A 27,897-nucleotide genomic window follows, 5' to 3' on the forward strand; every position below is an offset into this window, starting at 1 on the left:
TACACACACTATCACACACTTCTTGTCATTCCTTTAATGAATCTCCATCAGAGCAGTTGAATCATTCTTGTGCCACTGGAGATTAGATGGGAAAACAAAGAGAATGATCAAGACACAGAACCGTTTGTGTTGGATGGTGAACCTGGGAGAGGACATGGACATTCTTTAAATCTCTACTCAGATATCTGTTGTGTAATAACTGCAATATACTGTTGTAATGTAATAATAAAGTGTATGAGGCACAATCAAATGTAAAGGTGTGTGTATTATATCATAACTTGAGAAAACAACATTCAAAAGACAAAGCTTAAAATAAACATTGTAGGCTAGTAACTTAGGCTACATGCACGTGTTTGTTTGTGAGCCACGGACATGAGTCTCTCTGAGTGTGTGGCCGCTGTGGGTTAGGTTTAGGTTATCTCAAGTTCATCACAGTCTATCAACTAACCTTTCTCAGCTTCATGGGCTGTTGGAGAAGGCGGGATCATGTGTGAGGTCTGACATAGGGGAGACCACTGGTTTGTGTATGTTGCTTGGTAGGGGAGAACAGGGGATTCCAGGGCTGTTTGCGAGAAGTTCCATTCTTATCCGACTTTGCCAGAGGCTTCAAATGGCAGGCTGAAACTATGTCCCTGTTAGACAGACAGGCAGGCAGGCAGGCAGGCAGGCAGGCAGGCATGGGAGGCAGGCAGGCAGGCAGGCAGGCAGCCAGGCAGGCAGGCAGGCAGACAGACAGACAGACAGACAGACAGACAGACAGTAGATAAATAATGACTAAGAAGTAAGAACCATGGCTGTGTCAACATTTATTTTGGATTTAATTCATGGAATATTATATTGTTGTTGGCGTTTCTGATTTTGAAATGGAGGGGCTGAAGTCGCCTACTGAAGCCAGTATGAGGACATTTGAATAGGCCTATGAAAATGTGTCAAAGAAAGGAAAAACTAAACAGATATGGAAAAACATATAACATATACATGTTAATGTCTTCTTTCATTGTTAATACTAGACTTGATTTTCTAATCTGTTGGCTATTTGCACTAATTGTTTCACTTGGTTTTGGCACGTTTAGGCCATATTACGTTTGTCGCTTCCAGTTCCAGCCCGCATCCTTGTTGTGGGGCAAGTAGGACTTTGCTAGAGTGACATGACGAGCTTGTAGCCTAAACAGTGACTTTTCGTCGTACTTTTGAAATAGTAAAGTTTCCTTGTCTATTCTTGATGTATGTCCATTCACCTGAACTCTTCATATGATCCCACTTTCTGGCTCACGGCTCGAAGTTTGGCGTCGTTCTCTCTACGGTATCTCCGGTCAGCCTCCACCGCCGAGGACAGCTCTCTCTCCAGCGCCGAGAAGTCAATCACATCGCCCTCCGACGTGTCCGACCTCTCCATCATCAGATTGAGCCTACTCAGCATAGCAGTGATGTTGTGTATTAGCCAAACTAATTAAGGATATCAAACCGTTACTTGGATCAGCTTTTGCGTCGCGGTTAAGTAATCAATAGCCGGGCCCCGATACGTTCCCTCAGTCCCTGCTCAGGGAACGTATCGAGGCTAGGTAATCAACAATATAGGCTACATTTGAAGTTTTGAACTGTACATAATTTACTTCCGTAGCCTAGGTCAGAAGAACGCTAGTCAGACACGACGGCCTAGCCTACTGATAATTAGGAAAATTAAATTAGGCTATTTTCCGGATTGCTTTCGCGTATTTTGTTATCTTATATTATTTGGGACGTGACATGACATGAGATTAAATGGGCACTTACTTGAATGCCGGTTCCTTGAACTGAGTGAACGGAGTTTGTTTGGAAATGTGTGAAGATGTCCGTCTTTGCCGAGGTAATAGAGAACAAACATGCACTTTGGGGTAGGCTACGCGTCTCCATGACAACAACAAGCACATAGGCTGCGCTACGCGTCCCGGCCGCGTGTACTGGAGTTAGTGCCCAGAGCAATGGCATTGTGTGAACAGAAGGTGGCGGTGCAGTTCCCATCTTGACACTGGCCTCCATGCCCATGATTAGCCTAGTGCCCACCTATAATCTATCCTGTCCATGCTATCCTGCTGCCAATAAACCTTTAGATTTTCACCAATTATACTATTGTAGGATTAGAATAGCCTATAGTTTCTAGATCGCTAAACATTTGTAATAGCTTTGTTAATTATAATAAGGGTAAGGGATGAATAAATATAAAGAGTGAAACACTAGAGATAATTTGACTGACACTATTCAGAGTGTATGCTGTAAATGTACTAACAACCACCCTCCAGTCCCCAGTTCTGGAATACACTTCTGGAGCTCTTACCAGCAACCCTGCCACTCCAAATATATCACCCCCGGCTTTGGAATTTATACTACTACATTTATATTCCTGTGAGCATTTTTCAGTATCTATTTACATTTGATTTAATCTAGTTTAAAACTTTGACATAGGCCCTAAATAAATCACGAAAGTTGTCCTACAAAGTACTCCACCGGTAAAAAATAAACTAAAGCAATGTATCTATCCACTCACTGTGGAAAACGAATAGACTATACTATAGTTACCGGTAATTCCCTGTTTGACCACATGCTATTCTTCCCTATTCTATATGTGACCAACCAATCTTTTGGTTTTTACCTTCTCAGTCACAAGTGGCCATGGTTTATGTTCAAATCCCAAGTTAAATCTAAATAGATTTGCATTGTAGCTGTACACAACTGCTGTAATCTTTTTTTCCAGGAGAAAATGTATATCTAAACAATTTCATTCACACGTTTTTGTTTGTTTGTTTGTTTGTTTTGTATTTTGTCCCTGCAGAGTAGGCTAATCACACAAACACACATACAACAAATCATGAATGAATGTTCTCAACAAGTTTGGAAAACAACCCAGTGTACTGGCATTCAGAGGGACACATTGTTCCACTGTTGCTAGGTTCCTGTCGAGAACCCTACTGTGCACGTGCTTAATCTTTATAAAGTTTATAGTGAAACTGGTCACCAAGCAACCCTTTTATTGCACTGGCCTTTTCTCTCCATGCTACTGCTGTGCTACTGAAAGAGGACGCATTTGTTAAACTGTACTCTAAACTCCAAATCTGAGATTTGGAGGAAAAGATTGGCCAACCAGTGAACAATTACCTTGAAATTAAAGGTAAGGACACATTATTGTTTGTTCACAAGTTTACTCCACAGATTAGCAAATCAGATTCTAGAGTTAATTTTAGCCTATGTATCAAGATGACTTCAGCAAGTCAGCTGCTGTCAACAGTCAGTTTTGACAGAAAAATGATGTTCTCTGCAAGACAGGATTTGGCCACCACAAAAAGCAAATGTTTTCTGATTCCTGTAAGCAATGACAAGGTTGATGTGTGGAGCATGAAGGCACCAGATTTCTCTTATAAACTGTACCAGTCTCTGGAAACCCCTCAAAGGAAGAGCAGAACTACATATCAGGCTGTATCTCAGCCCAGTGAAACACACAGGGAAATTAGAAAGGTTATTAATGAGGGTTTGATAACTGAAATTATCAACAAAAAGATAGAACCTCCTACATGCAAACCATACAGGCCACCTGATAATTTAGAGTCCAAGCTGATATTCGTCAAAACTGGGAAATATCCCTCTGGACCCTACAAGAATCCCAAACCGCACAACTTCAGACTGGTAAGGAACTAAATATTCTGTAAATATTTTACTTTAGTATTAATCTCTTGCAAGGTATATTTAGCACACAAGACGGATGCTAAATACAAGATTGCATAAGAAAGAAGGCATGCAATATCACTTAAGTATAGCCTTTTCTATTCTGCTTCTGTGTGCAGTTTGTAATTTCTGGCTTGCACACAAGATGGCATTGGCGATATACAAATATTATATATTTCTGACATTGCAATTAGCTGGAGGAAGACCTACCAAAGATAATAACTACACCTGACAAAGATACTGGAAAGCTGTACTTCAAATCACAGCACCTGAGTATCAGTAAGTAATTTGTTAATTTTGTCTTCTTATGAGATGCAAGATCCAAATGGCACCCGCAGGATTTCTTTCATGCATTATCTTTGTTTGAAAATGTTGGGCATGAGAGCTATCAGGGACATCATTTCTGTAGGCTATATGCCTATGTGCCAGAGTCAGCCAACTTGGCTAATGGCTTGACAGATGCTGACACCGTGATTGTTTTAATACCGTCCGTTTGATTCCAGTACAAACTTCTGCGTCTGAGACAGACTTTACTTCAAGAAACACGATGTTGGGGATGGACATATACAAACTAGCAGAACTCAGATGGGAGGCCAGGCTCATACTCCCAAAGCTACCCTGGCCTCCAAAGTCAGCTTCTTATACAGTGAGTGAATGACGCTGGTGGTACATCCATCAGAGGTGTCTAAACCCAGCATTTCTGCAAATGTCATGCTCAGTAGGCCTATCACCTGCAATTCTGTTCATGTAGGAATATCTTTTTACTCACCTCTTTCTCGCTTATTGTCTCCACCAGGCCGAAGGCATGGGGAGAGAGTATGTTTTGCACTCCGTCCGTCCGTCCGTGTGTGTGTGTGTGTGTGTGTCCGTCCGTCCGTCCTTCCGTCTGTGACCAGCTAATCTCCGGCACCGTTAACCCGGTCGATGCCAAATATTGCACACACACTCCCTGGAGGCCAACGATGAACCTCTGCCCCAAAATTTCCAGAACGGCCGGTTATAGCGCCACCAGGAGGCCGCTTTGTGCAAAACAAGTTTTTGGACAGTACACCTACAGATTTTGTCCAAACATCACGCAAATTGGTACACAGTCTCTCTAGAGCCATTCAACGAAACGGGTCTTTCAGATTTCTCAGACTCCATCCTGATTGGCTAAGATTGGCTTCCAAAGTTCGCAGGAGTGCTCAGTTTCAAAAAAATGCTGCAAATCATGAACACATCGTGTGATTTCCGTGAAATTGTGCACGCACATTCCCACTAGGCCGAGGAAGAAATGCCACATGAACATTTTCAACTCAGCCTCATGGTGGCGCTATAACTGGCCGAAAAGTGTTTTGACCTCTAACTGCACGGATCTGTGGATAACTTTGTATGCCAACTCCCTAGAGGCCAAGGAAAAACCTTTGCCTGGAATTTCTCACATCTGCTCTTTATAGCGCCACCAGGAGGCCGACATATGTAAAACACATTTTCTAATATTACTCCTTCAGAATTTATCCAAATTTCACGCAAGTCGGTACACATCTTCTTCATAGTCATGTAATCAAGACGGGTTTGTTTGATTTCTCATCATCCACCCTCATTGGCTACGATTGGCTTCTAAACTTTTCAGGAGTAGCCCGCTTTGTACCCGTTTTGTACAAATCGCCACAACTACTCAACACAGCGTCCGATTGTGGTGAAACTGTGCATGCATATTCCCACTAAGCTTTGGAAGAAATGCCACTTGACAGTTTTCAAATCAGCCTCATGGTGGCGCTACAACAGGCCAAGCCGTGTCACACACACGTTTATATTGCTCCTAAACATTTTGCCAAACATCACACACACACACTCCTATCCTCCTGGTGGAGACCTGTGCCCAGAAGGGCACTTTTTCTAGTTCATTTTGTTATTCTGTCTTGGATACATTCCCCCTTTTTTTAATTACATTTTTTATTGATTTTTTACGTTTTCACATAAAGATGAATCATAAATGTATACAGATAAAGTAAGACAAACTAGAAAGGTATAAATTAAAAGCACAATACAATAAAACAGACAAGAAAAACATAAAACACTAAAACTAAAATCCAATGAATCACTTCCTTTATAAATCAGAGTAGATAGATCCCTGGGAAAGTAATCTATCTGCCATATATTCATAAAGTTATTTTCTCTCTCTTTTAATTTGGCACTGAGCCTTTCCATTGGAAGTACTCTGTAGATTTCTCTATACCACTGAGTCACTGTTGGATACATTCCTGATAATTATAAATTAATTTTACAGAGGCACAGACGAAGGAGAGGAGCATACGATGCATTCATGGACAGGGTGGAGGAGAAGCTTTGTAGATCATGGAAATAGAATGCTCTCTCATGATCCACAGTCAGACAGCTGCACATAGCCTATATACCCTGAGAATTTCAACGATGTGATGCCAGCAATGTTTCTAAGCATAATAACTGACATAGTCCCATACAGTTTTGTGATTCATCTGCCCTGATCAACTGACACTGCAACTGGACATATGCTAAATATAGAATGTGTAATAAATGATTACATAGTTACAGTTATTACTAATAATCGAGTATTACTTTACCTAGGCCTATGTGTCATAAATAGCCTATAGTTTCTTATTATTTGTGACTTAAACACGTTTTTGTTTATAATTTGGTTTTTTCTCAAAAAAATAAAATGAAATAGCCTAACTTGAATCTTTGAATCTTTGTCACACAATGTCACCACCTATTAAAATGAATCCACATTACAATTATGTTCTTATTAGATTAAATAGTCTTACAAAATACACATAGACTTAATCTCCACAACATCAGTATAGGCGTATCTATTGTGTGTGTGTGTGTGTGTGTGTGTGTGTGTGTGTGTGTGTGTGTGTGTGTGTGTGTGTGTGTGTGTGTGTGTGTGTGTGTGTGTGTGTGTGCGTGCGTGGGTGTGTGTGTCACTAAACGGGAGACAAACAAATGTCGGAAGAATGTGTGTATGGCGCTAAACCTCGCGTCACCAACTTTTAGTTTTCATATGGTGCTTTTCTCTGCCCGTTGTCGACCAATCATTTCAAACATAAACACAAGGGTGCGTGCGGGGCGGTGCTGTGTCAGCTGCACAGACTGTCGCCTGGGAAAGCCACAGTCACAAGCACACTGAAAGGGAAAGCAAGCTGACCACCCGTGTTGAATCAACACAGTAAGTAAGTTACTATTTAACCTCCTCTAAAGACGATGTAGCTAGTCCTACACCATGTGACTGTGACTTGCTTTCTTCTAGATATTGTCGTAGGCTGCCTATATCCTCTTGAGTAGTGTTTTAAAATAGCCTACTGTAGGGCAGGCTAGTGTTTGATGGGGCTGCATTCACATTTTGCAGAGCATGTGGTAGCCTACACATCGTACACGTTACAACTACTACTGACGCCTGACGGGGAATTAAAAAAACGAGACGTGAGTAACAGGTGATGACCATTTGAACCAATCATTAGAACACAGAAATAACTTGGTTGTGAGGAATATGAACATCACCGGATAGAGAGCGACGTTTTCGGGATAGGCTATAATTTATGCACTGTGTAGGGTTCTTCAGACTGAAAGAGAGGGGGTTGTAAATTCCCACACAGGCGACTCTAACTGGTAGGCATTTTAATTAAATATAACGAAATGCATGTATGCTATATAGAGTACCCGCTTCTACAGGGATAATGATAATGTGGATAGTGGATAATTATGAGGAATGATGAGGAATGATGTTCCTAGTTGATTATAGGCAATAGCTGTCTTGACTTTAACCACTCAGGTAGCCTAATGCTGCTTTTTTGTGTGCAAATGAAATCCATCATATAAGCTGATTAAGATCATCAAGTAGTCCCCAACTCCCTGCTCTGGTGTTTGTTTGTTGTTAGTTTGTTAAATTGTTTGTTTGTACTATTTTAAATATATAGGCCTATCTATTTTCTATTCTACACCATCAATACAAAAAAAGGACATGCCACCACATATAGCTCATAATAACCAAACAGATCACACATAGGCACCCAAACACAACAAATGAGAAGTCATCTTCACATTTCCCAGGTCTTTTTCATAGTCTATCCAAGGGGAGGGTTCAAGCCCACCACATTGACCTTTTTAGAAGGATCAGAGAGATTTTGGTGGGAAAGTAATCTAGCAGTCGGGCCCACAATTTACAAAAGGAAGCTTTGTTGATTTTAGTATCTACTCTGTTATAAAACTCAGTTTTATAGCAACAATAGCCTAACTCAAATTAGTATTTGCCACAGATAATGCTTTTATGTGCTCCACAAAAATAACCTAATAACCTAGAACTGTGATTTCAGGTCGATGCTGCTGCCTTTCTGGAATATAAACTGGGAAGAACAATAGTTGGATCACATGTCTATCATCTATGCTTGCGCATGAGAAAACATGGGGAATGGATTATCAGAAAAACACAATGTCTTCTCAAGGATCCCATTCTTCAAGTCTTATCACATTGCCATCCTCGGCCTGGACTCTGCAGGGAAAACAACAGTCTTGTACAGGCTGCAGTTCAATGAGTTTGTCAACACTGTGCCCACCAAGGGCTTCAATGCAGAAAAGGTGAAAGTGTCATTGGGCGGACACAGGACTGTAACCTACCACTTCTGGGATGTTGGTGGCCAGGAGAAGCTACGTCCACTGTGGAAGTCTTACACACGCTGCACGGATGGTATCATATTTGTGGTGGACTCTGTGGACGCAGAACGCATGGAGGAAGCTAAAACGGAGCTCCACAAAATTGCTAAGACCTCAGAGAATCAGGGGGTGCCATTGCTGGTGGTGGCCAATAAGCAGGACTTGCGACACTCTTTGGGACTGAGTGAGATTGAGAAGTCACTTGCATTAAAAGAACTGGGCCCGGCAACACCCTGGCACTTACAGCCTACCTGTGCCATCATAGGAGATGGGCTCAAGGAGGGTATAGGAAAACTGCATGACATGATCCTAAAAAGGAGAAAGATGCTCCAGCAACAGAGGAAAAAGAGATAAATGAGCCATGCCTTTTATTGTTTTTTTTATGTGAAGGATTTATGGAGGATGTTCTCCTGAGTGAATACAGGTGTTGAATTGATACCAATGCAAGGCTCCAAGTCGATATACTGAGTTTTATCAGTCTAAATGTTGAGCTTTGGGATAGTTCAGATAGTGTTTTGGTGAGACTGTTTATCAGGATGTGCTATAAAGGAATCCAGTATGATGTAAAGAAGGAATTTTGAAATGTTTGAAAGTTAAATGGAAAGCTTATGGTTTTTAAAAAGGGGTGGCTGAGGAGGGCTTGAGGTCAGGAGAGGAGAAATAAGTTGTGTATGACTATGAGATTGATTATAATTCATGAATGGTCAATGGCTATTCCAAAATATTGCCAAAAAGGATTCACGAAAATGAAGATGCATTTGAAAGTTTGGGGATGAACTTGTCAATGAGTGAGTATTCTGATACCATATCATGATAACGACATGGGATGTGTTGGTAAAAGGACAACTATTTTGTCTCTTTTAATCTTGGAGATCTATTATCAAAAAAAACTTTCTGTGTGTATGTTATTTTGTTTGTTTTTACACTGTGCTTTCATTATGAAAGTGTTGACATGCATTGGTGTCATGAATTTACGTCTACTGTCTGATATCTGTTTGTTAAAAGCACTTTAGATTAAATAATAAGTTTGACCTTTTCTTATGGGGTTTACAGTGTTCCAATAGAGTTTATTGTGTTGGACTTAATATTTATGCCTAGCCTGAATGAAACAAGACAATGTAGGTGGCCCACCTTGGTGGCAATTATTAGAGAATTATGCATAATCTTTTCCTAAATAAAGCCTTATTTACATCAATTTGGACAATGACTATTATGGTTTGAATACATTTGTATTGAAACACACATACAGTGTGGGGTGATGGATGGGGGTTATGATTATTACTGTAACTACTTTTCTCGGCTTCATTAAGTGTTTAGACAACTTGACAGACAGCATGAACTTGGGAAGTACGTAAATCCAGGACATACAGGGGTGAAACAGTTTTTCTATTCTTGTTTTCTATTTCTATTCTTGTACGGAAGGATAAATTAATATATTCATGAATATTGAGGAACAGACATCAAAATATCTCTTCTGTTAAAGAGACAGGTTAAACACCTTTATATGCAATGCATAACAAGGAAAGAGGAAAACCATTGTCACAGCAGACAGGTCTGCCTTGTGGCATAGAAATGTGGTCAGGGCAGTCAGAGGAGAGCCGTACAGACCTAGTACAACAGGCTGAGGCAGGAGATTAGAGCTGGGGGTGTCCTGGGTATTTTTGGATAATGGACTGCTTATACTGGATGGAATCACGTGCCAAAAATAGCAGATCTACAACTTCACAAGTGGCGATGCAACTGTCATTATTGTGACAGAGTTTATGCCTGTTGCTCTTCCATTCCTTTGAAACAATTGGAAGCTGTAAGACCAACAGAGCAGCTATTACTAAAACACCTGAGCTCTTGTATGTGATCTACACAGTACTGTGCAGTTTTATCATCTTTCTTAGGATTGTGTTAGAGAAATGTACAGTATTAGCAATAATCACACAGAAAAGCCTATATGCTGCTTTGGAATTGCGAAAAGATACATGGCCCTTATCTGCACACTGCACAGTTTGTCACCTTGTTTGCCAAGGAAGGAAACTCAGATGGAATTGGCATAATTACACTTCTAATATTCTCCGGAATTCAAGTGATTAAATGAGAGAGATCACAAGACTGTCCTTTCTTCTCCCTCCTTTACCCAGCCCTCCATTTGAACAAAATGGTCTACCCCTTTATGTGAAACGCTTTGGCCAAAACACATTCTACCTTTTCTTGCTGTTGACTTCCCTCAGGGAAATGGTGAGGTTGGATAAGTTCAAACAGATTCCCTGTTCAACAGCATTCCTATAATCCATTAACTTCAGCTAGTTACTGCTTGGTAAGTGTACTTGTTTCCATTGTGGTCCAGGGCTTCAGTCTGTAGCTCTTAAAGAGACACTGACAATTTTCAAGATTAGTGTTGTAATAATAATCTTTATTGTCCCGAAGGATATTCGTCTTCACAGTCTGTTCAAACACCCACATGAAAAAAAACACATAGCACATAACAACAAGAAAATACAAAAACCTGAGGTCCCCACAGTATACAGAACCATCCTATCGGCGGGGCTAATGTTCCATTAGAAGCCATACAACTGAACTGTCCATCTCTGAAATACAGCTTGGGCTGAAAAGTGTACCGCCAGTTATGTGAAAATCTGAAAACTATAACCCTTTCTTTTTTTATGATTTGTACTTTATTAATTTTCTTTTGTATATAAGACATTGACATAGACATAGACAAAACACAACCAAAGAAATACATAACAAAACTAGAAAAAGTGCCCTTCTGGGCACAGGTCTCCACCAGGAGGATAGGAGTGTGTGTGTGATGTTTGGCAAAATGTTTAGGAAATAGGAGCTATATAAGTGTGTGTGTGTGTGTGTGTGTGTGTGTGTGTGTGTGTGTGTCTACTTGGCCTGTTGTAGCGCCACCATGAGGCTGATTTGAAAACTGTGGCATTTCTTCCAAAGCCTAGTGGGAATATGCATGCACAGTTTCACCACAATCGCTGCGTTGAGTAGTTGTGGCGATTTGTACAAAACGCGTACAAAGCAGGCTACTCCTGAAAAGTTTAGAATGTTATTGTAGCCAATGAGGGTGGATTATGATAAATCAAACAAACCCGTCTTGATCACATGGCTATGGAGAGCATGTGTACCGATTTGCGTGAAATTTGGATAAAATCTGAAGGAGTAATATTAGAAAATGTGTTTTACATATGTCGGCCTCCTGGTGGCGCTATAAAGAGCAGATGTGAAAAATTCCAGGCAAAGGTTTTTCCTTGGCCTCTAGGGAGTTGGCATACAAAGTTATGCACAGATCTGTGCAGTTCGAGGTAAAAACACTTTTCGGCCAGTTATAGCGCCACCATGAGGCTGAGTTGAAAATGTTCATGTGGCATTTCTTCCTCGGCCTGGGAATGTGCGTGCACAATTTCACGGAAATCACACGATGTGTTCATGATTTGTAGCATTTTGTTTGAAACTGAGCACTCCTGCGAACTTTGGAAGCCAATCTTAGCCAATCAGGATGGAGTCTGAGAAATCTGAAAGACCCGTTTCGTTGAATGGCTCTAGAGAGACTGTGTACCAATTTGCGTGATGTTTGGACAAAATCTGTAGGTGTACTGTCCAAAAATCTGTTTTGCACAAAGCGGCCTCCTGGTGGCGCTATAACAGGCCATTCTGGAAATTTTGGCATCCAGGGAGTGTGTGTGCAAAATTTGGCATCGACCGGGTTAACGGTGCCGGAGATTAGCTGTTCACAGACGGAAGGACGGACACACACACACACACACGGACACACGGACGGACGGACGGAGTGCAAAACATACTCTCTCCCCATGCCTTCGGCCTGGTGGAGACAACAAACACATAACAAAACAAAACAAAACAATATAACAGAGATGCACAGAAATATCCCGCAGTCCACCCCAGCCCCAATTCCAGACATATTCCTTCAGTGTATTTTTCCAAAGTTGCAGCCTGTTCAGAGCTCACTCAGAGCCAGAAACTAATCAGAGTCCTGATACGTGCATATGGTAAAAGCCCCATTTTAAGTCATAGTCGTCGCAGATGGAGCCTTCCAGTCCTTGACCAACAGTCGTCGCAGATGGAGCCTTCCAGTCCTTGACCAACAGCCTCCTACCTGACATAATGGCCGTTTGTATCCATTCAGCTAAAGGAGGAGCAACATGCCTCAATGTGGCAGGATCCCCCAGAATGAACAGACTGGGTGAAAAAGGAATGTGTAGGCCTGTTATTCTCTCCAGTCTTTCATGTATAGCAGTCCAATATTCCTGAATTTTGGGACAGCCCCAAAGCATGTGTAAAAGTGTACCGACTCTATCCTGGCACCTCCAGCATTCAGAACCATCAGTCAAGCCGACCCTAAACAATCTTGAATGGTGTCCAATATATTCTATTTATAATTTTGAATTGAATCAACCTTGTACGTAGTTCTCTTGACATTTTCCTTCCATTCCTAAGAATTCTAACCATCTGATACCATCTGATCACCATCTGATATTGTAAGTCCTAAATCCCTTTCCCATGGTAACTTGGATGTGAATTTACACTGGTCAGAGGCATCTAGGAGCATGGCATAGTATGTAGAAGCCTCATGACCCAATCCAAATATTTAAAAAAATAACCCTTACTTTTTGGTTTTAGGCAGCTAACTTCAGAAAATATAAATTATGTTTATGCAATGGGAGCCATAGACTGCATGGGCATCAAAACATGACAGTGTAACTTTGAGATAAAACACATTTGGAATCATTGCTGTAGCCAAATACAAAACTAATGTATAGCCACTGCACAGTTTTAGGTTACTCAAGCAACCCTATTTACGGAACTTTTACCATATTAAGCTCTGCCTCTGTGATTCTGCTGTTTTGAGATTTCCCATGTTGTGTATAACGAGAGAAGCAATATATGCATACTCCCTCCCAGCTTGGTTAATATGCAAGGTTATCATTGCAGGATTCATTTTTCTTCCTGCAGTGAGAGCAAGTGGCCTATTTACATGTGAATTCATCTCGTGTCCCTGCAGCCTCGCTTAAAGTCGCAAACGGGGCCACCTGCAATGGGAGACGATGGAGGTGGAGTAAGGCTAGCTAGAGAAGTGTACTGTAGGTTATTACTCCTGTTTTCCTTCGGTGTGGGGAAGCTCACTGTAATAAACCTGGAGATAATTGTTTTGTTATATATTATATTCTTGTCTGAAGCTTTGTTATTGTGTGAGAAGTTTGTTGACCATGTCAGTTTTGGCAACATCCTCAATATTCTGTTACCATATGTAGTTGTACAACATCTGTCAAAGCATTAGCATTATATTTTATATCTGCATTCTAGTCAAAGATTCAAATAATAACTGTATGCCTCTAATAAGCTACTGACTGAGTACTGTGCGATTCTGTGCAGCAGTGTTTAGGCATGGATGGCTGACTGTTCATGTGATGGCATTCCATGGATCAGCCTGTGTGAAAGACTCATTGTCAAGGTGATGATTGCTCTTTCACCTCTGCCTCTGTCTGACAGAGCATGAACTTCAGCAGCTGTGGGGTGAATGGGAACTCTCTCTCTCTCTCTCTGTGTGTGTGTGTGTGTGTGTGTGTGTGTGTGTGTGTGTGTGTGTGTGTGTGTGTGCGTGTGTGCGTGTGTGCGTGTGTGCGCGTGTGCACGCGTGCGTGCGTGCACGGCTGCGTGCGCGGCTGCGTGCGCGGCTGCGTGCAGATTCCTTTTTCATTCTCTGTACCATTTTGACCTTGAACTCTCGGGTAGACTGTTACACCCACACGGTGCATCCATATCCAGAGTCAAAATGTGCCACAGATTGACCACACAAAAAAGCGTGTCCTCTGCAGTCTGGGTATTGTGAGGCACAAGCCTGTGAAATCTGTCTTTGGTCTTGTTTGGGCATGAAGGATTAGGGTAGTGGCAGGCCGAGGTCCCCAAAGCTCTATGTTCTCCCATTGTCTGACAGGAAAAGTCAGCAAAAGCAGTGGGCTGGAAAAAAAAGGTGGATCAAGTATCTTTGATAGTAGAACAAAATAGATCGGATTTGGCGAACTCAGCATTCAAACATTTTACTATAAAGATACAGCAGCGTAGTTACGAAACACAATACTGAAGCCCTCTTCCATTTGCCACAAACATGAACTTCAGATGTAAAATGATAAGAGTGATTTATATTTTGTCATACTTATTTATCTTTCTCAATAATTCCTTCACATTAAATCAAAATGAAAATCAATTGGACCATAAACTAATGTTTGTCTCTAGTGTTCAATGAAAGCTGAACAACTAAGCCTCAAACAAGAATGCCATAGTGTTTCAACTACTAGCTCAGGAGGTATAGTAGAGTAAAGTGTCCTTGCGCAAGACACAGAAGCCCTGGGTCCCAATAAGCAGGTTTGTGCCTTACATGGTTGCCTCTACTGTTGGTGTGTGATGAATGTGAAATACACTGTTTGTTAAGTGCTTTGGATAAATGCAGTCAATTTAATGAAACTAGATTCACCTAACCTTCTCATGGAAACACAGCATGGCACTCCTAATCAGCAGCAGCCACCCCATAAAGGGCTCTTCATAAACCCACTGTGAGTAGTTAATTAACAGCAAAGAATGATGAGGTTGGATAATAGATAAGGGACCAGGCCATTTTAGGACAGATGAAGGGGTCATGTTTCCCAAAATGGTAAATGGTGCATACTGCATTTATATAGCGCTTTTATCCAAAGCGCTTTATAGATTACATTCCCCCATTCACACACACATTCATACACCAATAGCGGAGGAAACCATGCAAGGCACCAACCTGCACATTGGGATCAATAGGGGCTCAGAGTCTTGCTCAAGGACATTTCGACAGTAACTCTGGGGCAGCCCGGGATCGAACTGGGAACCTCACGGTTCATCCCGGTCGCCTCGGAACGGTCGCCACCAGGTATTCCTAAACATAACCTTACCTCAGTAAAACTATGAATGTGTTTTGGAGCAAGTGTTCCGGTTATCCTCGCTGACCAGGGGTTGTCAGTCTGTCTCAATTTCCATGGCAATCAGGTCCAACCTTTCACAGTATGAGCCCATATCTTTCTGGCTCATGTCATGAGCTCTGCATGCCCAGTTACAATGATGCCCCCAAAGCTGCATACAAGTCAGAGACAAGAGAAGATTCATTGGGTATGGTGTATGCACCGGAGTCTGTGTACTGTGCAAGCATGCTTCCTCGTCTGTCTTCTGGAGTCACCCCAGGGCCCAGGCACCAGGTTGCCTATTTTATTCAGTTCAATGAAATCCCCTTGTGCGAGCAGAGCGCAAGTACTGTTTTCGGCTGCGTATGTCGGTGACTCCCTCGGCCAATCAGGGATTGTGTATTTTTGGTGCCCCCCTTGGCCAATCAGGAACCACCGTTTTTACATAAACATACAAGTTAAGTCTTCAGTCAATCCCTGATTGGCCGAGTGACAGCACCAACATACGGAGCCATTCCAATTGGCCAAGGGGGCCACCGACATACGCAGCGGCAGCGCTCTGATTGGCCGAGCAACGCCACGGAAAATGCACAATCCCTGATTGGCCGAGCGACGCCACCAAAAATACACCATCCCTGATTGGCCGAGCGACAACACCGTCACCATGTGGATGATGTAACCAAATTGAGTTTCAAACTTATATATAGGACACTTAAAACATTTAGAACCATTGTAGTGGATATTTTGAACGGCATTCATATACATGTAGACATATAACTCAGATGTTTCAATAACTTGATTGGAGTCTGCTTATGGCAAATTATATTGATTTGACATAAGTTAAAAAGTCCATGGATGCTGATACTGTCTGTTTTTATTTGCCCATTTGCCAAAGAAGCTTGCAATTTACAATGGGAAAGAGAATATACATAAGCAAGACATCCTCGCACGTTGGGTGGTCTAGAATAGACCAGGGGTGTCAAACTGGTGGCAGAAGTGGGGGAGGGACGGTAAGTTGACAAGAGTCAGAGGTAGGTTGTGCGCTCTGCTCGTGCACAAGTAGGCCATTCATGGCCAACTTGTGTGCAGAGCTGAAGTTGGCAGCTCGACAGAGTGCATTTCTAGTTTGTACTGCAAAGAAAGGTCTAAATAATATACAAATACAGTGTAAAACTATGGAGATAATAATATACAAATACAAATGTAAAACTATGGAGATGTGCATTCCCAGTCAGGTAATAGTAGTGCAATATTCCTAGGGGTAGTGAAGTATGGCCTAGTTAGAAACAATTCAGGTCATAACTTGACCACACTAGACACACAGTATAGTGCAGAATATAACCATAACAATCGTTCAGTTTGTGATAAAAGCATGCAATTTGGTACACATATAGCCAAAGGCATCCCAAACATAATTGGATGTGGAGGCATCCTGCATTTTCAACATGGCACCCATGGCACCCATTCAAAATGCCACCATTGACATAAGGCAATATTTTCTAAATTTCCTTATGCTTTAAGTAGCATGTGACATATCAAACTAGGGGATTTTCATGATGCTGTATCCATTCCAAGCATTAGTTTGGCCATAGCAACTTCCCCAAATGTGCACATCAGCACATTTGGGCAAGTTGCTATGGCCAAATTTAGCCCAATGAGCATCATCATGAAAACCCCCTAGTTTGATATGTCACATGCTACTTAAAGCATAAGGAAATTTAGAAAATATTGCCTTATAATAGGATGACAATGGTGGCATTTTGAAAAATGGCTGCCATGGGTGCCATGTTGAAAATTCAGGATGCCTCCACATCCAATTATGTTCGGGATGCCTTTATGTGTACCAAATGTCATGCTTTTATCACAAACTGAAGAACGATTCCTTTATATATTGGAGCTAAGCAGCTGGACTAGTAGCATTGTTCATAATGTATAGTTGCAGACACATAGTGTTATCATTGTCAAATTTTAAATTTGTTTTATTTTGTACAAAATATGATCTACCTCAGCAGGTAACTTACACACGGTATGGAAATTCTCACTATTCTCACAAGCCTACAGTATGTTTGTAGTTTAAGTGGCTGCTTACTTTTCAAAGCCATTAGTCATCATGTGACTGGCTGAAGAAAAGGTTAATTTGTTTCCCTGCTTCAACATCAGGCAGAGTGATGGTGCAGGTTTGATACAAGAAGCAGACACAAGACTCCCTCCCTACTCCACTCAAGTAAAACTCACGAGGGGGTGGGGTTATGCCCTCTGGCCCTTTGCGCTATAAATCAAAATAAATTAAAGTCACAAAATCCTAGTCCATCTGGTGCACTTGGTAACAGGGCATTTGACCTGATTTACAAGTTTCGTTAAAATCCAAGCCAGTATTGTGGAGAGAGAGAGAGAGAGAGAGAGAGAGAGAGAGAGAGAGAGAGAGAGAGAGAGAGAGAGAGAGAGAGAGAGAGAGAGAGAGAGAGAGAGAGAGAGAGAGAGAGAGAGAGAGAGAGAGAGAGGGAAAATATAAAATGTAAAATATATCATTTTGATTTGATCACCTTTTGAAATAATTGGAAGATCACAACATTTATTTTATTTTCATTTAAACTGGTTTGCTGTGGTCTTTATTCATTACCATCTCTCTCTGAAGTGTCAGCTCTTATTTAAGATTTTACAATTGGAAAGTTGTTTCTGAGACTCAATGGTTATACTATCCAGACAGGGGAAAAACAGATCACAGGGTTAGGGATTATTGGACATATTCAATATTCAGCCCTAAACTACGACAAACTAGATACGGTTCTTATCAGGATGATTAGCTGCAACCAGCAATAAGCCACTCTGTCTGTCTGTCTGTCTGTCTGTCTGTCTGTCTGTCTGTCTGTCTGTCTGTCACCAGTGGTCCTTGAGGGGGTTCCAGGTGGTCCCCAGCTAAATGGTGCAGAGTTGGTAACCAAATGGACCCTTATAGATCTTTAACTCTTGAGAGTGTAAAATGAAACCAAATGGACCCGTATTAAACATCTGCATTACTCAAGAAGTCTACACAATTAGAGAATGAAGAAGAATTGTTATTTTTGATCAATGTTTGCCTGTTATCTATGGTACATAGAGCCTGGATGGACAATATTGTAAGTTTGGGGTCTGCAAGGCGTTTTATTTGTTGCAGTGGAATCACTGGTTCGGCTGGTGTGAAGTTGTGAACGTGCATCCGAACTCTACAAAAATAAATAATTCAATTTCAAGACAAATTAAGGCCTATTCATAGTCTGGATTTTCGGTGGTGAGGTGACCACCGCTCTGGTGGTGAGCTGACCACCGGAGCTGAAATAACGTTGAGCGGTGGTGAGTAAAAACAGAGAGAAGGGCTGGAGCGGTGGCGGTGGTTTGCTCTTCACCGCGGCTCGTGACGTCATGTTGTAGTTCGGTGGTCACCTAACCACCGGAAATCCAGACTATGTATGAGCCTTTATCCAGCACAGTCAGCCAACTATCCAAACCTGTTTCCAACATTTTGTCATTTGATATTATTGTGAAGTATTGTTGTGCTTCGTTTGTAGTGTCTAGAGAGTGATATGATATGATATAGTACTTTATTGTCAGTTCACACTGAAATTTGTCTTGCGACACAGCAGCCAAGTATGCAGAACACATTATACGTACACACATTTGACATAACACAAAGAACAAGACAATTTACATACATAAAGACATGAAGACAAGAGCAATATCCACCGCTTAGATTATCCTGTGGCTACTACGACTCCTGATTAAGCCTCAAGGTCGACTGGTGGACAAAGGACCTCTTTAGTCTGACCTTATTGTATGCTGGTACACCATATCTCCTTCCTGAAGGTAGCAACCTATATTCTCCATACAACACATGCTTAGTATTAGAGGTGATATTCCTTGCTAACCTTAGGATGCTGTTATCATACGTGGATGTATACAGTTTCTGAAGTTGTTGTCCAACAATCTTTGAACAAATGTTCAGTTATTGCAGCATTTGTGACTTTAGGGCTGCAGACAAACATCCATACCAGGTGGTACTACAGTACTGAAGAACACTCATAATAACAGAAGTGAAAAACAAAAGAAGAATCCATCTACTAGCACCGAAGGATCTTAGACGGCGAAGGAAGTAGATTCTTTGCTTTGTTTTCTTACACACTGAATCAATCTGATCGTTCCATGACAATAGATGGTCTATTACTACTCCTAGGTATTTGTACGAACATACCTGGTTGATCGGTTCACCATGAATAGTAATGGGGGATCTGTGTATGTCTGGTGGTGTACCAAAAACAATCTCTTCTGTCTTTTTTGTGTTAATGATGAGAGCGTTGTTATCACTCCATTCAACCACCTTATTTACTCTGTGTTGGTGCAGTCCAGGATCACTGGAACTATCTAGGAGAGAAATCAAAACTGTATCATCTGAGTATTTTAGAATGTATTGGTCTGGTGTGTCAGTGCGACATTCAGACAGGCCTTCCTCAATACGACAGCTGTCAGTATAAAGGGTGAAAAGTACAGCTGAGCTCACACACCCCTGGGGAGCACCAACATTGGTAGTTAATGCTGATGAGAGGGTTGTGTTCACTTTCACCCTCTGTACTGTACTCTGTTAGTAAGAAAAGAAGCATACCAGTGAATTAAGTATGGATTCAGTTCCAACTGTACCATTTTTGACACTAGTATATCAGACTGTATTGTATTGAAAGCTGAAGAAAAGTCTAAGAATAGCACTCTCGCATGATTCTTATTTGACTTATCTAGGTGTTTTGTAATGAAGTTTGACCAGTGTCACAACCGCATCCTCTGTACCGCAACCCTTTTTATAGGCAAACTGACTGGGGTCGAATTTTTCTTTGGTTATACTAACAAGATGTTGTAACAGTATTCTTTCAAGTGATTTCATAATCACTGAAGTGAGAGCTATGGGTCTATAATCCTTATGTTCTTTTGGACATTGGATTGTGGGTAGTGGTTTTATGTGTGAGGTTTTCCAAGACAGGGGAATTGTGTGTGTGTCTACAGAGGTTTGGAATATTAGATATATAGAGTAATTATTTCCAGTTCAACAACAGGTTGTTCCCATACTGTTTCCTTGTAATAATAGAAGGCTTCCCAAGTTTGGAACATATGTCACCTTAAATAATACAAATTCAACAGTATAGTAAGTAAGTACAATTACAAAAGTTGCAGAAGTGCTGGCTAAAAGCAGGGACATTTTATACCAAACAGGTGTCACTTCCAGCTACATCTGTATTGTCAACACTGTATCTCATTTAAGATATAATTTAGTAGTAATTGCTTACGGACTATACTGACGAATGTTTCTAAAAAGGGGAAATCAATAGCATTGTTTGCTGGCCAGCCTGGCTGGCCAGCAAACAGAGGGAATACGAGACTGCTCGCCCCTTTACCAACTCGCCCCGGGCGTACAGCCGGCGGAACAGCACGGCCTGGTATTCCTAAAGTAATCTAAGTAAATTATGCTTAAACGGTTAAACCTAACCTTATTCCTAACCTCAACATCAGTAAAACAATGTCTAAACCTGACCCTATTCCTAAACTTAACCCCAGTAAAACTATGTCTAACCCTAAACTTATTTCTAACCTTATTCTCAGTAAAACAAAATAAAGAATACAAGAGCTGTCGGCGTGAGGTCGGCGGAAAAAAGCTGGGGCGAGATGGAATTGGGGCGACCTGACCTGTTACCACCAGAGGTATGACACCACCATATCTTCAAAGTCTGAAGTCTGATCCAACCCAAATCCAAACTCTTTTCCCCTGCCCCCCCCCCCCCCCCCCCCCCCCCCCCACACACACACACACCGAATGTTAGCTGAAACCTTAGACTAAGGTCCCAAAGCCAGATCTGAGCTCATTACAAATATATCTTTGTGCCCATGAAAAAACAAGGTACCTTTGTCTTTGGGCAGTCTTTGATATGCTACAGTGGCGCTACTGAGCTCAGAAAAATAGGACTGAAAGGAGAGACTTCAAAAGAGGACAGGCTCCAACCCCACCTTTTTCTGAAACAAGAGAGGATGAAGTCTATCTGTCATCCTTCACATCAGGAGACATTACTGTACATTTCAAAAACACAACTACATTTGTATGATACTAAAATCATTAGTGTCCTAATGCATGAAACACACATACACACAGCCAACATGTGGCACAAATCCAGACTCTAAAAGCTGCCATTTGGTCATGGTCCAACATCGCTGAAGACATTTCAGTCAGGGGAATTTAGGGGAAGTTTTGCTTTCTCCCAGCTGTGGTTTGCCATGCCTGTCATGGTGTTTGATGGCTAAATGCTAAGCATGGCCTCTTCCTCCTTGCAGCACAATAGATTTTGTAGGTGCATGGAAAATCTGTACTGAGGGGAAAAGTCACTGACGTAGAAACCAAAATAAAAAGAGCAAGGGGGAAATACTCAGTAATGTAAGGCAATTAGGCAACAGTTGCCTTAAAACTGAACTTGCTGCCATTATAATATGTCTCGATTGATTCACTTTATTATTATGACTTAGATGCTTGAGATCAGCAATTTCACAGTCTGAATATTGCTTCCAAGATGAAAAAGGAAGTAGGCTAATATCTAAACTGTGGAATATTACGGTACTTTCCATTTCCATAGTAATATTCCACAGTTTGCACTATTACAAATGAAAAGGAACTACCGTAAATTATATGTCAACAAATTACATTTGTTGAGTGTTATTAAAGGCAAAAGTCTTCCCTGTTCCAACAATAGGAGCCTCCATTGGGACAGGTTTGTATGACGTTGGCAGCGCAGTGAGTGATTTAGGCTCACAGTGCTGAAGACCTGTTCCACAAGAGCAGGTGCATCCGTCAGGCAGGAAGTCACTGCTGCATGCATGCCCCTCACACTCTCAGAAGAGCAAACACGTGGGTAGTGGGGTTTCTGGGAAGGAAAACATGTGAGCGCACGAACCCTCATCAGCTATTGTCAATGGCAGTGTTCTTTTTGTTGTTGTTGAAGGCCTAATGTGATATAATGCCTGGAGAATTTCACACCATATATATTGGAAGGGCACAGAACATCACATTTGTCTGAAGTCTAATATGCTCTGAATGCCTGTCTGGGAATGTTGATTCCAATTTCATATATTTTGTTCTGTAGTTAGTTGGCTTTTCCACAAGTCGTAGAGTTGATAATGCAAGCTATTTGCAAGCTATTTGTAATTATAATACAACACACCTCGATAAAACACCCATAAACAACTTGGCATTGGTCTGATAAAGAATTCTTCATCTCTTGTACAACATTAACGACTGGAGTCCCTTTGACTCCTTTATACAACCCCATCATTTAATTTAACTTCAAACCATTATTTATGCTCGAAAGGCGTTGAGGTTACCCTCATTTACAGTGACGACGAACAAACAATCAGTTGAATTTCACATTGCCTGCTGTAGAATTGCAACAGTGACACATGTCTATAGCTTTAAAGATGGAGTGCCGTGATTTTTTCCCACCCTAAAACATGATCATCAGGTCTTATTGTTATATAAGGAGGTATACTTTTTTTCCAAAAAGTGTACAGTATTTCTTAAAATACTGTACACTGAAGCCGCACCCACAGCTGTAGTTGTATGATAAAGGGGGAGGGGTTAGGGGAGGGGCTGATAGTGTGACCCAGGGAAACCCTAAATACAAAGTTAATACACCATTGCACACAAAACGACTCCAGGGTGTCTAATGAAGTCACCTCATAGACACATGAAAAACTGGAAAAATTGTGGCACTCCCTCTTTAATCATTGCACATACTTATGGATGACAGTGTTCTATTTGTGTGCTGCTGATGGAGGGGAGTGAGAATAATGTTGGCTGGTTATGTTGCAGCATGTTTGCCCTCAGCTGTCCTGTCTCATAGCAGGAGGCATACCGCCGTTCCCCCTTTTACTTTCATACCCCCTATGTACGCCTTTCTTTTTCACGTTGCCCTCACAGACAGAGACAAGTGGGACTCGGCTAGGCAAGTAGGTCAACCTCCAACCATTAAACCCTTGTGTCCATGTTGGGACATCAGGACAAATGGATCCTACTTAAACTCAGACAAAAACTAAAGGAATTCTGGTCTGTGGGGACCTCAGCCACTTGCATCTTAATGAGGTAACAGTGGAGAGTTACCAGTATGCTTGTTCAGAAAAACAAAAACAAACAAACAACCAACAATGGGCTACAATGATTAAGTTAACCTCTTATCAGACATACTGTACCACAGAAGAACCACCTTAACATTAATTAATAATTAGTACTCGTTACTCACATGTCTGTTTAATTAAGGTTCCTTTATAGATTAACTATTAGATCGATAGATTACACTGATAGGTTTAGGTCTTATAGGAAATGTTAGATATCTGTGTTTTAGAACAAACAAAAAGGTAGGAGCGCACACCAGTAGTGGGGATGTGCTGACCGCTAGCCTAATATCACCAATGGCTGATTCGCGTCTGGCTTTAGCCAGGCTAGCTGACCGCAGGAGACAAAACTTTGACAAAGAAAGAAAAGGGGCCGCCGCACAGCTCGTAGTCACGATGCTAGAAATTGTTCAGGTAGATATCTGTGTTTAGCAGTGCCCCTCTACAAATTGGGTAACTGACCTGTCTAATCATGGAGTGGACCTATAGCAGGAGAATGTGATTACACTGTGCAACATCTGGGTTCTTCTGAACAAGATTGTATGATGTGCAAACCTTCCACCAAAGTTTAAGATATAGATATAGTTGAATCAGACTTTGAAGATATGGTGGTGCCATACCTTTGGTTGCTTTGTAGGCCAGGCTGGCCAGCATCAGTGTTTTGTACTCTGCGGGCAGCAACTGGGAGCCAATGGAGGGAGCGACATTTATAATACGTTGAAAAAAACAAAACAGAAAAGGGCCTTTATATTGTAGAGGCCTACAATGTAACAGCTTAACCTGTCCACTTCACCTTAAGCAAACAAATCTCCATTCGTCACTGTATAACCTACTATGATGTCACTGAGCAAACACAGTAACAAAAGCTAAGAGACTAAAATAATAAAGTGCTTCCTGGACCACAGATTGTTGATGTTCTCCCTACCAGGTGCTGTGTGCTCACTCTGTGGGCTACAAAGTGTAACTCAAAACCCAATATTATGTGCTGTGGAGTCTGGCAACAACATGCATTAGTGTTATGTTTGTCTGGTGGTCTGTCAGAGGTAGGCTGGCCAACAGTGGTTGCACTTTTACCATTTTGCATTGTGTTCGGTGACACATGAATGAGTAAACATGTGGCTGATGAGTGGTGATTTGTCACTGACACACATTCTTGCATTTGCAGGTACGCACGCACGCACGCACGCACGCACGCACGCACTCACGCACGCACGCACGCACGCAGACACACACAATTTTAAATCACACCCGTGTGAACTGAGCGGTGCAGGCTGCTCAACAACACCGCTGGCTGCTCAGTGTGAATGGCCCTTTCAGGCTGATCAACAGTGCCACTTTAGATCACCCAGCGGTATTGCAGCTTTTCATACCCAGAAGAGACAGACAGACAGACAGACACCTGCCTAGGCTATAACCCTGCATATAAATATTTTTGGAAATCTCTATGGGGAAATGTAATCTAAATGAGAAACACTGTGATGTGGGCACATAGAATCAACAGCTATTCACACCAAATAGCTGCTTTTGTCTCGGTTGCCAAAGTGGTCATAGTGCATTAGCTATTATACATGAGAACACACACCATAATGACTGCACTTTTGTTATATGCAGTTATTAGTGTTACTACTGTAGGTCATTTTCAAAAGTCTTTTTTTTTGTTTTGTTTTGTTTGCATGCAGCTTTGGAATAGCTGAATTGACTTAAATTACATTTGAACTTCATGTACTGTAGGCCAGAAGTTGACTGCATGTTTCCATAAGACAGTGAAGCCAGGTATACAACAAACCTGTAGTACTTGTAGTACAGGTTGGCAGGTAGTACATTGGTTCAACATGCTGTTGCACTCAAAGTTGACATACATTATTTAGATACAGATGTGAACACATTAATGACTTCTCTAATTGGCCTGGTATGAATAGCCTTCAACCTTTTCATTTGGAGAATAGGCTAGAAGTGTGGCAAATTGAGACTTAACTTATACCATCCTGTGGGATATGAGGACTCCCCCATTACCTTGAGGGTATTTTGGTTTATGTGTAATGTCAAATTAGTGTCAAGCTATCTGTATCTGCATTCCAGTGCGGATAGGAGAGAGACATAGATGGGGTGAAGGGGAGAAAGAAGTAGATGGATACATTTAGAGAGCTGAAGGAGGGTAAACCGTGGCATATTGTGACTGGTACAGTCAATAATGTGGTGGACCTTTGAACACAGCATTACACAGTCAAATGTACAGGTCAGTATAGTCAGTGTAATACAATTTATAGCCTAAAACATTAATAATGTCAAGGTAAGGGTTCCGACTCGCACTAGGGCGTCCCACGCTTATGTGCACAATCTGCACATGGTACGTGGTACGGTAAGGAGCATTACTGTAGATAAAAGCATCCACCAAATGGCTTTACATCATGTCGTGTCAGAACTGGGTGACTTTGAAATATACAAATAAAGCAAAGCAAAGTAATGTAAATTCACAATTATCTGTCACTTGGCATGCTTGCACTAGAGAATTTGAATTATATGTGCATGTGTATGCCTACATGTTGGAGGTATTCATTTCCATACAGTAAAAATAAATAAATATCCCACTTTATTTTTTTTAACATATTTCCAGCTTCCTAACTTATTTCCCCTCAAATTGACCTGCCTTCATGCGATTTTAATACAAAGAGAAACACATATTTGAGACAATTCCCCACAGAATACATTTAGGAAACAAACCTTTGCATGTTGCTATTTCCACATTAGGTGTGGCCAGAAACCCCCGACCATTAACGTTATGCATAATTTATCATTGCATAAAAGAGCCAATTAGAACATGTGTGCTTTTCACCAGACTGGGGCTGTAGGACTAACATTATAACTACATTAAACAGGACACAAATAGAACCCTTTCATATTAATTCACTTGGGGGTTGAAGATGGCAGCAACATCAACAGTGCCACAGTGTGTAGGCTATAGGAATTTTTAATTCCCCAATTACAGCTAAGATCCATAGTTGTTTATATATATGTGTGTCTAGAGGGAATTCTCATAGTGTGAGGAAATGGAAGCCAGGAGGGTGTGGGTGGGTATGTACATGCAAGTGTACAGTGTGTGTGTGTGTGTGTGTGTGTGTGTGTGTGTGTGTGTGTGTGTGTGTGTGTGTGTGTGTGTGTGAGAAACAGGAGTCACTAAATTCTTAGACCCGTGGGGGAGAAACAGACCTAAGTGCTGGGAGATGTCGATATTCTTTGTTGAAATTTGTTTTGGTGAGTGACTCCCATTGCCCTCTGGGCCTCAGAGCTCTTCTGTAAGTTCTGCTAAGTGAGTGTGTGTGTGTGTGTGTGTGTGTGTGTGTGTGTGTGTGTGTGTGTGTGTGTGTGTGTGTGTGTGTGTGTGTGTGTGTGTGTGTGCGTGCCCTGTTGTTTAAACACTTACTTATGTCCAGTGCTGGACTGGTGGTGCCCGGCACCACCAGAACTCAACGTTAAGGACATAAGTCTAACGACATAACTATCCTGGATATTCTATTGCAGCCAGGTGGGGCATGTGTATGTTGTAATGGTGGTAGTAGTAATGGCAGTCACGGGTGGAGCTCATACCTCATACCGGGCGAGCTCATTCTGTTTTTGAGTGGTGCAACCACTCCCTTACGGAGCTATGTGTGTGGGTGGGTGGGTCTGAGCACGAAAACAGCATGGTTATTTTTCACCACCTGTGCGCAACCTAACACACACACACACAAGCACACACGTACATATTAACTAGGTATATATGATGATTTCGGGTGTTCCAGTACAGTACAGTGACAGTACAGTACAGTAGAGTAGAGGGTACAGTAGAGGGACGGGACCTCTGTCATTTCTCAACCGTTTCGGACGCGGGGCGGCACGTTGGAACCGGACCGGCCCCCTGGGTGCGTTCCTGTGGGTCTGGAACTCCCCCCTCCCCCCGCAGACCCCCACACGGAGTTGCACCACTCATTTCACACAGGTGTGATTTTTCAAACGGTATACCATTTTAAAAGTGGTATGAACCACTTTTTCAAAACGTTATACCATTTCGAAAAACAGTATACCATTTTTTGTAGAGTGGTGTATACCACATACCACTTTTGGAGCTCGCCCCTTCCTCCAATCTTCTGGCAGTCCTGTCCTCCTCTAGCCTGTGAGTTTTGTCTATAGGCAGGGCTGACGCCACGAGTCGCAGTCAGTCTCAAGGTCTTCAGGCCTGATCTGATCCTGCACTTCCTCGATGAGGTCTTCAGCTTGTCCTTATACCTCTTCTTGGATTCACCTGCCAGGCGCCGAGGACCATGGTATAACTGGCCATACAGTACTCTGTGGGGCAGTCAGTCTTGGGGCATCCAGATGGACCGGATCACATGTCCGAGCCAGCGCAGTTGGTGCTGGGAACTCATGGCCTCAATAC

General features: G+C 41.8%; 3 protein-coding genes across 6 annotated transcripts; 2 read left to right on the plus strand and 1 right to left on the minus strand.

The window, feature by feature from the left end:
• Positions 1 to 27,649, minus strand: dnaaf19 (dynein axonemal assembly factor 19). Its single transcript, XM_079504151.1, has 4 exons — positions 27,576 to 27,649; positions 1,239 to 1,409; positions 445 to 632; positions 1 to 142 (listed from the first exon to the last, which is right to left on the minus strand). The coding sequence occupies exons 2-3, from the start codon at positions 1,397 to 1,399 to the stop codon at positions 485 to 487; spliced, it is 309 nt and encodes a 102-aa protein (XP_079360277.1). The 5' UTR covers positions 1,400 to 1,409; positions 27,576 to 27,649; the 3' UTR covers positions 1 to 142; positions 445 to 484.
• Positions 3,370 to 6,043, plus strand: cUnh7orf78 (chromosome Un C7orf78 homolog; the record flags this gene model as incomplete). Its single annotated transcript, XM_079503736.1, has 4 exons — positions 3,370 to 3,657; positions 3,891 to 3,975; positions 4,200 to 4,342; positions 5,966 to 6,043. The coding sequence occupies 4 exons, from the start codon at positions 3,370 to 3,372 to the stop codon at positions 6,041 to 6,043; spliced, it is 594 nt and encodes a 197-aa protein (XP_079359862.1).
• On the plus strand, positions 6,708 to 10,039 carry arl4aa (ADP-ribosylation factor-like 4aa). Of its 4 annotated transcripts, none has more exons than XM_079502658.1 (2): positions 6,708 to 6,887; positions 8,028 to 10,039. In XM_079502658.1, the coding sequence occupies exon 2, from the start codon at positions 8,116 to 8,118 to the stop codon at positions 8,716 to 8,718; it is 603 nt and encodes a 200-aa protein (XP_079358784.1). In that variant the 5' UTR covers positions 6,708 to 6,887; positions 8,028 to 8,115; the 3' UTR covers positions 8,719 to 10,039. The 4 variants fall into 4 exon arrangements, with proteins under 4 accessions (XP_079358784.1, XP_079358785.1, XP_079358787.1 ...); XM_079502659.1 differs by having other exon boundaries at positions 6,708 to 6,883; XM_079502661.1 differs by lacking the exon at positions 6,708 to 6,887 and adding an exon at positions 6,936 to 7,137.
• Positions 27,650 to 27,897: the final 248 nt, after the last annotated feature.

The sequence above is a fragment of the Electrona antarctica genome (assembly GCF_951216825.1).
Source record: "Electrona antarctica genome assembly, chromosome: 6".
Taxonomy (NCBI): domain Eukaryota; kingdom Metazoa; phylum Chordata; class Actinopteri; order Myctophiformes; family Myctophidae; genus Electrona; species Electrona antarctica.

Coding starts and splice junctions, on each gene's coding strand:
- dnaaf19 (XM_079504151.1), bottom strand. CDS start 1,399: ATGATGGAGAGGTCGGACACGTCGGAGGGCGATGTGATTGACTTCTCG. Junction 633..1,238: donor GGATCATATGAAGAGTTCAG/GTGAATGGACAT, acceptor TCTGTCTAACAG/GGACATAGTTTCAGCCTGCC.
- arl4aa (XM_079502658.1), top strand. CDS start 8,116: ATGGGGAATGGATTATCAGAAAAACACAATGTCTTCTCAAGGATCCCA.